Source organism: Anopheles darlingi, chromosome 2, assembly GCF_943734745.1.
Source record: "Anopheles darlingi chromosome 2, idAnoDarlMG_H_01, whole genome shotgun sequence".
NCBI classification, from domain to species: Eukaryota; Metazoa; Arthropoda; class Insecta; order Diptera; family Culicidae; genus Anopheles; species Anopheles darlingi.
Window position 1 is genome coordinate 71,834,107 of NC_064874.1, and position 16,676 is coordinate 71,850,782.

The 16,676-nt window shown below is 47.0% G+C and overlaps 1 protein-coding gene across 1 annotated transcript; it reads left to right on the forward strand.

Moving 5' to 3' along the window:
- The first annotated feature begins 105 nt into the window (after nucleotides 1-105).
- LOC125950386 (actin-like protein 6B) lies at nucleotides 106-1,833 on the forward strand. Its single transcript, XM_049678329.1, has 4 exons — nucleotides 106-409; nucleotides 470-603; nucleotides 668-889; nucleotides 966-1,833. Exons 1-4 carry the CDS (start codon nucleotides 211-213, stop codon nucleotides 1,677-1,679), a joined length of 1,269 nt encoding a protein of 422 aa, XP_049534286.1. The 5' UTR covers nucleotides 106-210; the 3' UTR covers nucleotides 1,680-1,833.
- The last annotated feature ends 14,843 nt before the right edge of the window (nucleotides 1,834-16,676 follow it).

Sequence of the window (16,676 nt, forward strand, 5' to 3'; positions counted from 1 at the left end):
AAAAATCAACTTTCATTCAACTGCTGGCAACACTGCGTTTATTCACCAAAAAGTGTCAAACCGTATTCACCTCACTGCAAATTCACCACTTGTTTTTCACCCAACCGACGCCGGCAGGAGTTTTGTTTGCTTTTTAATCTTTCGATAGTTCGTGAAGCACTCATTTTAGGACATTAATTCTGCGAACCGATACCTGAACCTTTTGCCAGGATGAGTGCGAGCGGTATGCTGTACGGGGGCGATGAAATCGGAGCACTAGTGTTCGATCCCGGGCATCACTCGTTACGTGTAGGATACGCCCAGGAAGACACACCGAAGGCGGATATCCCGGCCGTTGTTGGCGTGGGACCGACAGATCCCGTGATGAACTCGGATCTGGAGACAAAAGCGGACAACAACATCGGCAGCAGTATGTGGTGTCGATGCGATGGCCGAAAAAACGGTTAATTAATCGTTTTTCCCATTTTAGCCAACAAGTTCTATGTCGATACGACGCTGGTGAACGTTGCGCGGCCAAACATGGAAATTCAGTCGTACATGAAGGACGGTATGATCGAGAATTGGGATTTGTTCGAGAAAGTACTGGACCACACGTACGCGAAGGTATACCCCTGTGCCGCAATCTCCTTAGATCGCATTAAGAACCGATTCTGTACTCGCTTTCCAGGTTATCCAGTCGGAATCCGTCTACCATCCGGTGCTTTTTTCTGAGGCGGCTTGGAATGTGCGAAACAATCGGGAGCGCTTGACGGAGCTAATGTTCGAAAAGTACAATGTTCCTGCCTTCTATCTCGTGAAAAACGCCGTCCTAGCGGCATTCGCTAACGGTCGTGCCACGGCTCTTGTTGTGGATAGTGGAGCAACGCATACATCCGCCGTTCCGGTGCATGTATGTATCTTTTTACAACTCACCGCAGGATTAACACTGGAAGTGATCGTCACTTTATTGATGTTTTATGTTTTAGGAAGGGTTTGTGCTAAGCCAAGCCGTGGTTAAGTCACCACTCGGAGGAGACTATCTTTCGCTTCAGTGTCGCCAGTACCTCGAAGGACAGAACATTGATCTGCTCCCCTCATATGCCATTGCGGCGAAGGATGTCATCAAGGAACGTGACACGCCGCGTTTCACACAGAAGGTGCTACCGGAAAAGCTAACCAACTCTTGGCAGCAGTACATGCTGAAGGGGCTGCTGCAAGACTTCCAGATGTCGATCGTTCAGGTGCTGGAAACGCCGTATGATGAGCGAACGGCCGCACAGATTCCGGCAGTGCACTACGAGTTCCCGAACGGTTACCATCAGGACTTTGGTCCCGAGCGATTCAAGCTGGCCGAAAGCCTGTTCGATCATACGATGCTCGGTGCCGGTCAGCTGGCCTCGACCAGTGTCGGAATGTGCGACGCGGATGTACGGCTTTCGCTGTACGGTTCGGTCGTCGTCACTGGTGGTAACTCATTGCTGCCCGGGTTTCCGGAACGGCTCAACCGTGACCTGCAGCACCGCGCACCGTCCAACACGCGTCTGAAAATGATTTCCGCGAATGGTTCGGTTGAGCGACGGTTCGGTGCGTGGATCGGTGGCTCGATCCTAGCAAGCATTGGCACATTCCAGCAAATGTGGATCTCCTCCCAGGAGTACGACGAATCTGGCAAAAGCCAAGTGGAGCGAAAGTGTCCCTAAACTGATGTTTGTCCGCTCGTGTGCATCTCTCACGATTCACGGCACTGCGTGTTCTAGTGTTTATTCCCCTTCCACCCAGATCTTGTAATGACTCCTTCCTTGTGCAAGGAAGATTTAATAAAAAACTATAACAGTAAGGTATATGTGCCAGGAGGAGCAAACAACATCGATCTCTACTGAATTCATTTGCATCTCCCCTCCGTAGAATGAACCAGGATTGCGTAGTACTTACTGTAATAGTGGTGTGTGGGTTGAGGACAATGCTGCCACCATCAGCGGCCCACTAATCGATGATCTGATAATAGTTCGAACTGTATGCCGGTATCTCCCCCCGTGCGATTCTTTAGGTCAATGCGCAGTTCGCATCCCTGGTCGGAGGAAAAGCCATTCGTCGATTCAACATTTTGTTTACAATTACCAGCCACAAGCTACGAGTGCCGGTTGAGGTCAACGAGAATCGGGATTACGTTGGATCTGGTTTAAACTGGATCCATAAGTTTATCTGCATCTAATCTACGATCTTGCGTCGCGTTTATTATTAAGGGTATACATTAGAGTAATGATTGACTCTGTGCATCGTGTATTTTGAATCGTGGAACAAAAATGCAACATTAAAACATCAGACGAATGATTAATTTCGATCATACGTTGGCTTAAGTCGTTGTGGCGCACATGCGCAAATACGATCGTGTCGAGACATCGAACAAACCCAGGCCTCTGGAAACCCCATTCCTAGCGGTTACTTCACATAATGCTCTCGCTATAATCGAAGAAATCACAAAGAATCGGCTTGTTACCCGTTATATTGGCATTACTCAACCGTTCGTATTGCACCAAACTGTAAAGGAAAGAATCTTGTAATATTCGATACTTTTCCACTTTCATTTCATTACCTTCTTATTTGGGCCAAATTAAAGACATTCTCCTTTCCATTCCGTGCCTCAGGTACCTTCGGTCAACAGAACGTATCGGTACAGGAGATGTTTGAATGGCATGCGATGATGGACATAAGGAGAACTCCAGTAATTTTCCACTGCAACTACCCGCAAAAGAAGAACCAGAAAGAAAGTAGCAAGAACGGAAAAGATTCTCAAAAAAAAAAATGAAGATGTCTGTGTTGGTGGCGGCGCGGTTTGTTTGTTTTGTGTCTCTTTCCCGCTACAGGCCTCGTTGCTGCAGGCCAAGGTCTTGCTTTCTCGCACCCACGAACGGCGCCAACAGATAGTGCGCCCCTATAAAGCCGCGGTTCCTGGTACCGGCGCCATTCAAACCAAGTCGAGAAGCCATTCGAGAAGTGACCACCGTACCAAGTACGCGGAACGTAAACACCACCGATACCGGGAACATCTACTACGTGAGTTTCTCGTGTGGCCAAAAGTGTGGAGGATGATGTTTCATGCTTTTGGGGAAAAGGAGGGGGTGTGTTTGTGTGTGCCAATTGGTGGTGTCGAGTGTTTTGGGCAAGATAATGCGAAATCATCATCATCATCATGATCATCGTTCGACGGCCGTCGGGTGTTGTTGTGGGCCGTGGGCCAAAAATAGCTCATAAAACACATAATAAATGTATGCTGCTGCAGGGCTGGACCCAGCATCCAACGTTCCAGAACCGTTGCGGACGTGTCTCTCTGCCGCCGGTAGCTCTGCCATGGCCACGGTGACAAAATGCGCAACACAGAAACCCACACGGCATGGCAGAACGAAGGCGATGGATGCAACAGCACAGCATAAAAGAAACGAGCAAAAGCAAACAAACAAGCGAAAATGCGTAGAGATTATCTCTCTCAGCAGTGCGTGTGGTGGATCCCTGGTGCTGATAGCTACGTGTAGCAGACAGTGGAGGAGGCGTACTGTGGTGGTCCTCCTGTAGACACAGACGACGATTTGAATCGTTGAGGAATATCGAGATCTTTTCTGGAATCGAAAAGTGAATTTGTGGACGCTTGGTAATCCCGCCGTTGTAAATTCTTCGCATTATTTCTTATCGCTCCGACGACATCACAATGCACACCCGTGCCACTTATGCGGGGGTGGGGTTGTTATCTTTGTTTGTTGAAGGCTTCCCAACCCTTCAATTGATAAATATTTGGATCAGATAGCGCTGCATCGGATCAGCCCGTTTCGTTTTCTTCAAACAAGGGCTCCAATTTTGATGCTAATCCAGCAAAATAGTTACGATTTGTGTAGCTCGTCAAGTACGAAACTAGGAAGTGGAAGTTTATAATAACTACTTGTTCAACCAGGACGTTCAGCAGCGTGTTATTAATTCTTCCTTACATTAAACAACCTCATGGAAGAGCGGACTGTGCGTGCGTGTGGCGTTCGTTAATGCGTCGCAAAGTCGCCAGCTGGAAAACCTGAACAGGGTCACATCGACCCTGCGGCTGTTACTACAGTCGGTGGATTGTACTTTGTACCCGGTGCAGTTGATGATGGAGGGGGTAAAACTATGAAACACGACAAGTGTGGAACCGCGGCTGTACGATGATCCATCGATGCGAACCTTCGCCTTTCGATTGGAGGCGGGTTCGAAGAGTGTAAAGTTCGCTATGAATAAGCTCAACTCTAACCTACTTTACCGTGGAATGCCTTTTTTGTATTTGATTTGATTTATGTTTAGTCCCATATGAGCAGTGAAGCTGTTGCACAATAATTTTGGGAAGGTTTTTATGTGTAAAAAATTTTGATTAAAGTTGAATTCTCTAGTTAACGACCATTTCAAAATGCACAGGGAACTGGCCACCCTTTGGCAAGGAAGGATTTTCTGGATCACTGGGCGTGAAAAAGGGGTTTTCTTTCATGAATTGCCTTACACCATAAAACTTCAGACAAGAGCGCCATTCCGTTCATCCGGACACAAAGGCGTTCGGTATTGTCCCTTAAATTGGCTGAATTCAATCAGTTTGTAATGGCCTGAGAACAAAATTGGGAGCAACACCACTACCAGCAGTGCCTGTTCTAGTCTCTTAGCAGGCCGGGCCGCCGCTCTATCTTCACTGAAATGACCCGTTTTATGCCTCGCCGGTGGCCTTGGTAACAGGCGGACGTTTCATGGAGTGCTGCGACCCTCAGTTGGTCTGTCGATTGTTCCGCTCCAAACACATAAGCAACCCCCTCCCCGAGAGTGATAAGAAAGCGTTCGGGCCCCCAAAATTGAATTATCAAACAAACCGAAACCGTTTGCTGTTTTCGTCGTCGTCCTCGTCGTCGTCGGGCCCCCCTTTTCCTTTCGTTCGATCTTTTTCGCGATTCGCCCAAACAAACATCTCTCATGCTCGTGTTTCTTCGTTTCCTTTTTTTTCGTACAGATTGCAGGTTGGATGCTGCTTTTGTCTGTTGCCCCTGCCTACCGCTTGCTCTTTCGAACCTCCATCCGTGCTGCTGGACTCGAGCTTGATAAACAACATCAAATCCGTGGTTTAACGTGCGGGACGTGCCAAGTGTGGTCGAAGAGGCGGTGAACAACGAGCCATCCACACGAATCCAGCTTATACCCTTACGCCACCGTCAGTCGGTTACCGAACGGCTTGTCTAGAGCAGTAGTGATCATAAAGAAGCCGGAATTCGAACCGGATTCAAGTATTTGGTTTTGCTGTGCGATAGTTTTTGTTGGTTTCGCGTTTATCTACTGTACAGCAGAAGCCTTGTAGTGTGTTCAGCTACCACACTTAACTCGAGAAATAGAATAGAACTTCCGGTTTGACCATGGACAACTTGCGGAATCTGTTCGGACAAGTCTCTGCCATGACGTCAATGAAGGCACCATCGATGGCTGCGACGACGAGCCCCCCATCAAAGCTGGGCTCGATGGGGGCTGGTTGTGGCAGTGGCGGCGGCGGTGGTTCGTTTACCAGCAGCCATAGCTCCACAAAGGACCATAAAACGGCCGATCGGGACAACTACTACTACATCATGTAAGTATAAGCCTGGAATTAATCGCAGGAATTAATATTCAATCTTAATAATAAGAAACGAACAGATCCTGTAAAGATTTTTATTGTGGTTTGCTCACTTATTAAATTTTATTGTGTAAAATCATGCTTCCCTGCGGATTTTTTGCTTCATGGCGCCTATCGGGCCGGCAATTTATTTGCCCCACGCCTTGAGTTATGCAATTTGATGTGTTGTATATTGCATACCTTTCAAGCGAATTGCGGTTCCTGGTCTTGAGAGAGGCCGGAATATGAGAATAAGAGAAATGAGAATGTAAAAATGCCGACTATCTTGGCAAAAAAATTAAAGTTTAAATCAACTTATTATATCGGCTAAACAGTTAAAAATGAATACCTTTCAAGCGCTTCATGAAAATACTACAACGCGTTTTTGTTAACACTTAGCAGATAATATCATTAAACAGCGATGCTCGTTAACCTACTTGTGACCGAGTCGTGTCCTTGAAAGGAACACGCGTGCTACAAATACCTGATCTACCAGTTCATCGAATACATTTTTCCTTTTCGCTGTGGCACGATACGCCTATGCTGCAAAAAACGATAACGACTTCATGCGACTAACGTGACCTACTCTATTGACTTAGGATAGAGGGTAGGTTTTGATGTTTTTAAATGTGTGCATAACCGTTGCCACATTAAGATGGAAACGTCGCCGGTTCTCGACACCATCGTCATACTTCGACGATGGGATGACGTGTGTTTAATCACGTCGACGATTATCCATCTCAAAACCCATCGTCTCTTCCACAACCAGAGTGCACGTCTGTCCTTACCAGAGACCTTCAAACTGGACCGGTTTGCCTTCATCAATGCGCCTGGTTTGTACTGTGTCGTAGGTTATTCTCCCGGCGTTGCTTCCCTTTTTTTTGCACGCACTTGGCATTCCTGATAAGATGCTTCACCTTCTTTTTCGATGTTCGAGCCTGCCACTTTTAGTTCTCGTAGAAAAGTTAGTTTGATTTACTATCAGCTTGAATCGAGGGACTACAGGGGAGTAGTGTTGTTGGTAAACAATTGAGAGGAATCGAAGAAAAACAAACGAATGATCAACCAAAGGGGGGATCGACGAATCTACCGTACCACCACTACGAACGAAGCGTTGGTCAAGCATCCGCTTGGTACAACCACTGCTGCCTCTGTTCTCACGGAGTTTAACATCAACCATGACCAGTTGCCCGGTGGTTTGGTGTGCGTCACGGTGCGTCTGTTTTCCGAGCCGAGGAGAGCCCAAAGCGCTAAATCTCGGCCGTGTCTACGGCCATGGCGGCGGGACCACGAGCTCTGGTTGGCTCGATCGCTCCACACGCGTCGTTAGTTGTATCGCGACACTGGCCTGGTAAGGTAGCCCTAGCAGCGGTAGCACAAAACCGGTGGTACCACTATCCGGTGTGGACCTCTCGTCGTGGGCTCTCGTTCGATCGACACACGATCCAGCTGTGAGCGAACCGTGCGTACTGATTAGCTGTGGTGCGTGGTTGTACTGTTGCGCTATCTGTCCGTCGACTTTGCCTGGTGCTGTGGTCGCAGCCTGGTGACAAACGCTTCGGGACAATCGAAAGACGGAAAACGAAAGAATTGCAGCCAAGTGCAGCCGCTGGTGCAATACCAGTCTATCAAGTGAGTGTGCAGTCGCTAAAAGAACACCATACATTGTGCGCAATGTCGCCGAAACGTGACGTGATATTTACGTTTAATGCTACTTCAGTTGATGTTGCTTGGTGGAGTCCAGCCATTCGATTACCACGTGCTCTGGAGTGTGCTTATTAAGGGGGAAAGGGAAGCGGGTCGATTGAACAGACGAAGAAAAGGCCATGTAAGCGCGGTTGGTTCGGACTGGAGCGCAGCAAACTCGTTGGATTACTTTCCACATCGGAAAGCATGGTAGCGGCCCGTTACTCAGACTTTGGTCGGTTTGGTCCGCTGCATCCAGGGCTTGGGCGGTGCTTGGCGGGGATTATATCACCCCGATCGTGCCAACGAGAATCTATACGATCGAACAGCTTTGCTTTGGTGGTTGTTGGTCCCCGTTTTGGGCAAGTTGCACCCGTTGCTCCCAGTGGGGTCCAATATTTTGAAAATATTGCGCTAAAATGTGTGAAAAAATCTCTGTCCAGTGATGCAACAAAACTAGCGGGACAGCGATTTCTGTGCCGGTGTGCGTTTGATTAACATACTGATAAGTAATGCCGTAACTATCCCGCTCCAAAGCCAATCAATCAATGCGTACCGGATTGGATAATACGAGTTCGTTTTTTTGTGTTTTCTTTGTTACTGACCATCGTGGAACCAGGTGCTACACTGAGCGAGTGGCCAAGATTATGAATATTTGATCGAAGCTGCGATGCGAATCGGGCAGGTGTTGAGAATGTTGAGCGGGTCCTGGCGCAGATCCATAAAATCGATAGCACGATGCCTTCCAATCGTATATATTTGCCGGATCGCTTCACTAAAACACGCGCGCTTTTTTCGTGTGCAGGGACAACGAGCCGCACTATACGCGCACGCATTCGAACATTCGAATCTAGGGAACTTTATCGAAAATAGAAAGGCATCTGCGTCGTAACCCCGAAGTCTAGCCAGTTGTGACTAACCCGCTGAAACTTTCGACAACATCGTGTATTCAATTAAAATCCGGTTTTTCATATTAGTTTATCATTTCGCATCGGAGCAGTGCTGCGAGTGCATTATTCGCAGTTCCACATTCCAACGTTTTTTTTTTTTACGAGAGAGGGATTTACAAGGCATAAAGCTTAAAGGTATAAAACTGGATTCGGAAGCATTTCCGTTGGGCATCATTACGGCCAATAACCGAGTGGGGCGCGTGTGAATCAAACCTTGAACTAACCTAACCAACGCGTAAATTGTTTGAACCAGGAAATCCCCGCCAATTCGTGGGGATTTTCGTGTTGTGGCTCGTTTCTTTTTGGCATTGACATTATTAGTCATGGCGTGTTTCTTGTGGCTACACTACACTAAGGTGATCCGGTCGCCGCCGAATGGTTAAGGTTGGTTCCGGTTTGCAGTTGAGGTAGGTGGTCGGAGCCACACGCTGAACATGGGAATGAATTGTGCGTAATAAAAAGCATGCTACAACAACTGCTGCTGCTGCTGCTGTTGCTGCTGCTTCATGCTGTTCCGCATGAACGAGCGTCTCAAGATCAAGATCACGAAACACTCTATCGTATTCGTCCCACGGTTGACTGACCGGACCTGGCAGCTTACTACGAAGCGGAAAACAAATACAAAATGATAAATGATGGAATGCTGAGCGTTGTTTGAATCTATTTCTGGATTTACGTTTGTTCTATTCTGGATGTCAGTGTCCCGGTATTAGAGTATTTCCGCGAAACCAGACGAAAAAAACCGGTTCTGTGACCATATGCGTGAGGCAAGAGTCCCCTCCCCTCGAGGCTTCCCCACGCCACAACACACAGATACTCAGTGGCGGCTGATGATGAAGGTCGCATAATGAGCTTTACGTTGCGATACGTTGCGTTGTTGCGCTGCGTGCGTTCGCAATTGCTCACGATGAACCAACCAACCAACCAACCAACCGACCAGCGCCAACGGGGCCGGCCGCCCGATGGTGTTGAGGCGATGCTGGAGGCACACCGCCAACAGACAGCAGGTCAGGGTGATCAATGCGAACGAATGGCCGTGTCCCGCTCTGAGATGATTAATCAAATGGGAACACAGCATCAGCGTCTCGGAGGGCTGAGTCGAAGACGACGGACAGAGAGCGAAACCGAGAGAGTGGAATGGCCGGAGTGTTTTTTTTGTTGGACTCCAGTGTTTCAAGGGGTCAGCTCTGTTGAGACGACGGTTGACGGCGTGGCTTACAAAATGCCCAACAGCCTCTAAGTGAACCATAAACGCACGTAACGACGACAAGAAGTGAAAATGAAAAGGAAAACAAACGATAGAGAGCGAAACGGTGGAAGAGTGGCCCCTTGCATCATGCTCATAGCCGATCATCTCCTACAAAACGTCCATCCTGTAATGGCGGGCGCCAGTTGGATTGGTGTTGGGCGAAAGGGACCTGGCCTGCAAATGACAGCACGTACAAAATGGCGTGGGAAATTGATGGTTTTCCCGTTTTTCACTCAGAATCTATTCGGTCTCTCTGATCTACGGATGGAACGACGGTGTTTGAGCAACCGGAAAGTTGTTTGAGAAGGTGATGCGCGAGGCTTCCGATCACCATTGTTATACCGTAAAGTCTGTGCGAAATTGATTCGCATACGAGAAATTGTAATACTGTGTTTGGATGTAAAACGCGTTTCTCAATGAGATGGACGGAAGCTTGAGATGAATCGCGCTGGCTGTTCAAGTGGCACACCAAGGCTGGGCCTTATCCTTTGAGTTTATCCAGCTGTTGGCAGGATGTCAATTCATTATGCATTCAATCTAGAATAGATTATAATTGGCCCGTGACGTGCCAGCAAGTGATTGAAGTCTCAGTATTCCAGACGATGGGTTGATACGATAAGCCGTGTTTGAAGTAGGAAAATGCGTTAATTTACTAGAAATGTTCTAAATTTGAATTTCATTCACTTATATGAAATTCGAATGCTTTACATTGTTGTATTGACGCCACGATGACGAGTTTCATTCAAGTTAACGCATAAATAATTGGAATTTTCCTTGTTTTTTCTATTTTTAATCGGCTACGACAAGATGCTGTGGACTATGAATGAATTTCCAGATTAAATATTAGTATAAAATGAATCAATCATTATTGCAAAGATGTTATCCAGCTAGCATAGGTCATTGATATCATATACGGAGTATAATGTATTAATTACATTTTTTCTTCTTTTCCAGGTGGCGCTCATAGTTGCGAAACACCGGATCGAAATTCATCGTGCAGTCTTCACCGAGAGGGGAAGAGACACCAAACTTCACTAAATCCCTATCAACATTCACGTATTCCCTGCCGGTTACCGTTAAGGCTAAAGGACATAACGGAGTGGAAGGAAGAAAGACAGAAAAAAGGGACAACCTACAGGTGTACCTAGAACACACCTCCTAAAGCCGCTACTCTGAAACGGATAATCCGGAATCATCGTAATCATAATGCTATCGCTGATTGGTGCCAACCCACTGTGGATGCTGGCAATATGGACCGGATTGCTGCTGGTATTCAGCCCGGTACTGTTTGTGGTAAGCGTGTGCCTGCCGGAGTTGCCATTATTGCTGATTAGGCGCCTGCACTACATCCCGTTCGATTCCGTTTGATCGCGAATGCCTCCGGGGTAGAGAATGATGCAGGAAAAGCAGAGGAAGCTGTACCGGATGTACGGTTGAACGTCGGCTCTCAGGAGGCTGTTAATTTATTCTAGTGACACATAACCACACCAAGCCACAAGAACACAAGACAACACACATCAGCTAAGAAGACATCGCAGACTAGAACAGTGCAATATGCATCCCCCCCCCCGTGCCTTTAGTATACCTCAGTGTCCCCGGAGGCCATTAGCGTAATTGAACTGACATTGAACCGATATGTGATTATTTTACTAAGCGTAACTCTTAAGCGCACATTACTGTATAGGAACCTCGTACGCACGTGACATACGCTGTCGGTGGCGTTTCCGGAGTGGATGTAAACGAGAGAAGCAAGAATGTAAGCGAGCTACTGGTACACGCGAACCTCGCCTGTGAATTCTACATTAGAAAATGGCCAAATCGCGCACAGTGCCTTGTGAGAGTGCAGAAGCAGCTATCGGGGAAACAGTGAGCATGATATTTTGATGCCAGTTTTTGGTCGGATCATTTTTACTAGCCCGTAGTATTATACAAGCTCGTGAATAAAGACAAAATTCAAACATTTTCAAAACAAAATCGCAATAAAACCACTTCTCTTCACAGGCGAAATCGGAAGGAAAGAAAAACGAACGCTGGCTGACTGGCAGTGTATTGGTGTACACTGGATAAAAGGATGCACTTACCGAGTCCTTTCATTGTTTTCACCTAAAGCACACGCCATGGTTACGCACAGCCCGGTCACTTAGCCTGGGCATGACCTCCACGGCACGGCACGGCGGGTTGCTATTTACAACCGATAAACAGCAATCGAGCACGGAGGGCGGGTTGCCGTTTGCCATGCTATCGCGAAAACCCGAATCCATGCGATCGATCCGAAACTCACGGGGGGCCATTTTACTGCAGAATTTGCGCCGTTTGCAGCACTTGAAAGTTGACGCAAACGAACCGGTGGCGTCCGTCGAATAATTAAGCGGAGCTGGGTGCGGATTTTAGCGCGGCGTGAAAATCGATCTCCACTGTGTAGAGCTGCTTATCTAAATTTATCTTCGCTGTCCAAAAGCCGTGCCGTGCCTTTAATCGTGGTGTGCCTGGTGTTCGGCGGTGTTCAATCAGGGTAGGCGTCGATGTGCGGCGACGGACTTTTCCAGTGCTGCTGGCAAATTTTTCCGCAGTGTGACGGCTCGGTTCGTTCGTCGGTCGATCGGTCTCGACGGCTGAGATTATTTTAGAAGCCTTCATTTTGCCTGCCAGCCGTTTTTCGGTTTTATTTTGGAAGCGCCTAATCAATAGTCAATTTGTGCGAGAGTTTATTCGCGAGGCCAGCGAGGCGTGTCTATTCGATTGTCGCGGTGGCGGCGAAGCTCCTGGGCGCGCGAACCCTTTTCGCGCTGATGCGCGTTTGTCTACCCGGCAAAAGTTTATCCCGCCACTAATCAAGAAACCCCCGCTCAACCCCTTGCACCTTCGTCACCAGTGTCCTACATAATTTTCATCCACTCCGAACCGTTTTTTGTGAGTTTTGCTATATTTGCGTCCCATCCCAAACCTTCCAACCGGTTGTGTAACGACCAGGTTCCTCCAGGCAGCAGCGAGCGAAGCGAACCCCTTTGCGAGGGGAAGGTATATGCGCCTTGGGCTGGTACAGCCGGTGGTAAGTCAGCGATGGCTACCGTAGAAAAGTTTCCGATTGAGGAGCTGGTGACCGACCGAATCGTCCAGAAAACGTTCGTAATCGACTGACGGCTTAATTCATTATTCCAGATCGAAGCATATCGCTCAACATAGCATAGCCCGCGGCAGGCTCTGCGAGGTATTCCGGATTCGAAGAAGGATTTGGCAGCCGACAGGCATCAAAGCGATAGACCGAAACGGAACAAGGAAACAAGGACCCACCGAGACAGCCACAGGATGCCGCTCAAACACAGGCGAAACACGGTGCATGTCATTAGACATTTTTGTGTAGCTTCGTAATTTTTTGCTCGCTCTTTCAGGCAGATTTCTATTTCATTCGTATTCGAATTCACATTTAGCGGAAAGCGAAGGGGAAACAGGGACGTTGGCTCCAGGGATCCATGTGGCTTCTTTGATTTATGAGTTTTGTAGTCTTTTTTTCTTCTAAATTCGAAAGACATCCAGCCACACAAGGGATCCACTGTTTGTAGGGTGGCGGTGTGTAAGCTCCGTTCGGTTGCATGTTCCAACCGCATTAAGCGATTGATTAGGCTGTGACAAAGTCTGACGGAGATAGATGTGGTTTTCTGTCTGTTTTTTTTCTCGTAACAATAATGACACGGTAAAACTTTTCTTTGCGCCATGGCATAGCGACGCTGAATAATAGGAAACGGCAGCAGCCAGCTATGCCCACAGCGTGGAATTTGTCCTTCACGAAACTTTTTGGATAGTGCCAGCCAGGCTGGGCGGTTGTGTCAAGTTTTGATTGGATGAAGTTTATTTTGAAAAATATCGTAGCCCAACCGCAATACCTTGGTATGTTGCATGTTATTTGGAGGCAGTTGAAACTTGATTCGATATGTGGTTGAAAGTGGGTTTCCACGAAAAGGTGCAAAAATTTGCCTTCTCGTACTGTTTACTTAGTTGGTTAAGCGATATCCCACCGATTGCGTTAGATATGTTATGAAACTCAAGAAAAATCTCATCACCGTCACAGGGTCGTGATTGGCAACGAAATCTTGCATGGCTAGGAAAAGTTCCTACTCTGAGTTCTTATTAAAAGGACATTTTAGTTTACCGTACTAGCCTCCAATCACTGACGTTTGTCAGGGTCGCGGGCACACAGGCCCGGCGACTGGTGTTGGAAATGGAAAATGGATTGTTTATGGCCTAAGGAAAATTGAACGAGAGGGAACGAGATGTAGAGCGAGCCGTTTTTTCTTTGCACACTGTAGCTCTCTCTTTCTGCGTTACTCTCTGTCGCTCCAACTGATGGCCAGGATTTCCAATCGACTTGTTGTTGTTTGTGCAACAAGGTACACCCGATCGGTTGTCGGAGCACCAGCACAACAGCACCCAGAATGACGGTGTACGGTGTGCGGGCTGGATGGGGTTGTAGGAGGATGGGAACGAGGACGAGCAGAAGCGATCATAGATTAGTTTTCATATTTTTAGTTCAGTCGTGCTATCTCTCGTGGAACGATCGGCTTGGAAAAGTTTTCCTTTTCGCCTTCCCCGGGGGCCACACCCGTTGATGAAGAGTTGGTGCTGGTGAATATTAAAAATTTGCTTAGTTTTTTCGGAAGCCAGAAGAGTTTGCTTGGGACCTGTGATTACAGGTCGTTTTTTTTTGTTGTTTGTTCGTAAGGTGCAACGGAAACACGACCGAAAGTAACAGTCAACTGTTTTCTTCCCTTGGTGTGTTCGCTTTAGCATCAGTTCTTCTACATTTTTTGTTGGAAAATTTTCGTCGTTCAAAGTGATTTGTGATCCATCCGGATCCGTGGTGCAGGTGCAAGAAGTGTGTTGTGTTGGGTAAACAACGAACAAAAGATAATACAACAACTTTCCATTAGCAAGGCAAGGTAAACACATAAATCAAATGCTTACAGTGGTGTTTGAGTTGTGATTTGCATAAATTTTCAATTAATACCTCCATGTTATTTGAAGGAAAGCGTTTGTTTTTACTATCACCTAGCAGCACCGTCATTTCCAATTCATTGTCCTCACGTGCGTTGTTTGTAACGGCCAATGGTAAACAGAGAGCATTAGATACGGAATCGGGTTAAGAAAATTTCATGCTCTGATTATGATTATCATTTTTTTTATTTCGATAAAACTTTTTCTCAATAAGATGAAAATAAGAGATTGCAAGTGATTCTTATAACAATTTTAAACATTTATCATCTCGATTTATGCTGTATTTTTTACACAAATAATATTTGTTCTCCAACAGTTTGTCTATAACAAATTATGTCTTTATATTACTGAAAGGATTTTCCGTTCAAATATTTAAAAATTTTTGAAAAACATTGAGAAAATAAATGGAATTATTGCATTTATATTTTCTGCTGGATTGCAATAATACAAAATAGTTTTTAAAAAGTTGGATTTATCTAAAAATCCTAACGAAACGAAATGATAGAACCATAGTACAAAGTTTCAAAGCAACAAACTTTCAGACGGAAAGAGCTGATCAACTAATCCATCTATTTCATTCCTATTGTCCACATACAGTTTGCACTAACAACTTGTGCGGATTAGATGTACAGCATTCCACAGCTGCATCCAATACAACGTCACTTGGGTGCCTGTCTGCCTCACATGAATGTCGTTGCAAATTGAAAAACTTTTCCAAGCCTGCATTGTGCTGCTTATTTTGCCGTAAAACTATTCTCGCCCCAAAACCGGACTGCATTCCTAGTGCCTGGCTTCAAGTTGCAACAGGATATTTTGCGTTTGCTGTCCGGTATTCTTATGTGTCGCGCTGCTCCGAATGTTGTAGTGGCGGTACTGTCGTCCGACTTGCCAGCCAGGGACGCGTTAGCCAGGGAAGCTGCCAGCAAGCTCTTCCCTGCATACAACGGTAGCTGCAACGAACGGTTTTCGGAATCGTGCAGAACATCGTACCGATGGCGTACGTCCGCAGAAGTTTAGAGCAAATATTTTTCATGTTCAATGGCAAAGAACATTTTTGGCAACCAGCGTTCCACTGCCAGTTTCTTGGTCGCTTCTGCCGCCGAGCGAGATGGCAATTTCCCTCTGACCGGCCGTTTCACTTCTCCGTTTGTCTTCTGCGAAGCCTCAAAACGTCCGACGGGACGAGGAAATTGATTTTTCTTCCTTGCGAATAGCGGAAGCGTGCTCGGAAGTGTGCCTTGCGCGCGAACGATAAATTATAACCGTGGAAACAACCTTCAAACAAGTCAAATGAAGGAGAGAGAGAGAGAGAGCGAGATGTGGCGAGGGTTCGGAGGTTAATTATGTTTATTCGCGGCATAATTCGTTTGGGAGGGGAGCTGTGATTTGAGGGGAAAAAAAGGAGAAAAACGCAGCATCGTGTCACATAACTAAATGCGAAAACGTGCACGCAACGCTCTGCGGTGTTTGATGCGGAACTTGGCTTGGCGGTTGGTATAGTGAAGGCTCGGGCCACCATCGATAAGTATTTATCGTGGTGTGTTTGCAGTACACATTTGCGTGATCCTTCGTTCTTCTGTCGTCATGCTGTCGAGCCATGTTCCGGTCGGTGATCATTGCAAACGGTCGACCGCGGGTAGCACGCCGCTGAGCATACCGCTTCACAGCTCGGTCCTGTTCCGTCACGTGCCAAGACAACGGTGTAGTTGAAGGGGGGAGGGCTAGCTGTAACATAAAATAGAAACTGAATACACAGCAGTTCCTTCCGCTGGCACGAACTTGTTGCGGAATTTATTATCCGTTGATGCTTTTACCGCATCGCAAATGAGTGCTGGACGATGTAGTGGTCCACCGGCGGTTCCACCATGCCAGGTTGAGGCCAGGTACGGCGACGGTGACTTGGAAGCGAAGGGAAGGGAAGGTGAAAAGAATGCTTGCACTTCACCACAAGCCACCAGACCAATAAGAAAACAAATGATTAAATTCCATTCGGTTCCATTTCCATGCCATTCGTACGTTCCTCTTTCTTCTATCCAACTGAAACTTGCGCTGCTGCGAGACGGAAAAGGATGGAGTGCTGCTAGCTGTTTCTTCCTTACCTTCCTTACGATAGTGGCGGTAGTTCCGGCAACAGAACACCGATACGTTCCATACGCTCCTCGTCTCAGGCGGACAGGTTGATGCT

What these genes read in the sequence shown, in the direction of transcription:
- LOC125950386 (XM_049678329.1), top strand. Translation starts at nt 211, where the DNA reads ATGAGTGCGAGCGGTATGCTGTACGGGGGCGATGAAATCGGAGCACTA. An exon ending in TGGACCACACGTACGCGAAG is followed by an intron (nt 604 to 667) that starts GTATACCCCTGT and finishes CTCGCTTTCCAG; the next exon opens with GTTATCCAGTCGGAATCCGT. An exon ending in CATCCGCCGTTCCGGTGCAT is followed by an intron (nt 890 to 965) that starts GTATGTATCTTT and finishes TTTATGTTTTAG; the next exon opens with GAAGGGTTTGTGCTAAGCCA.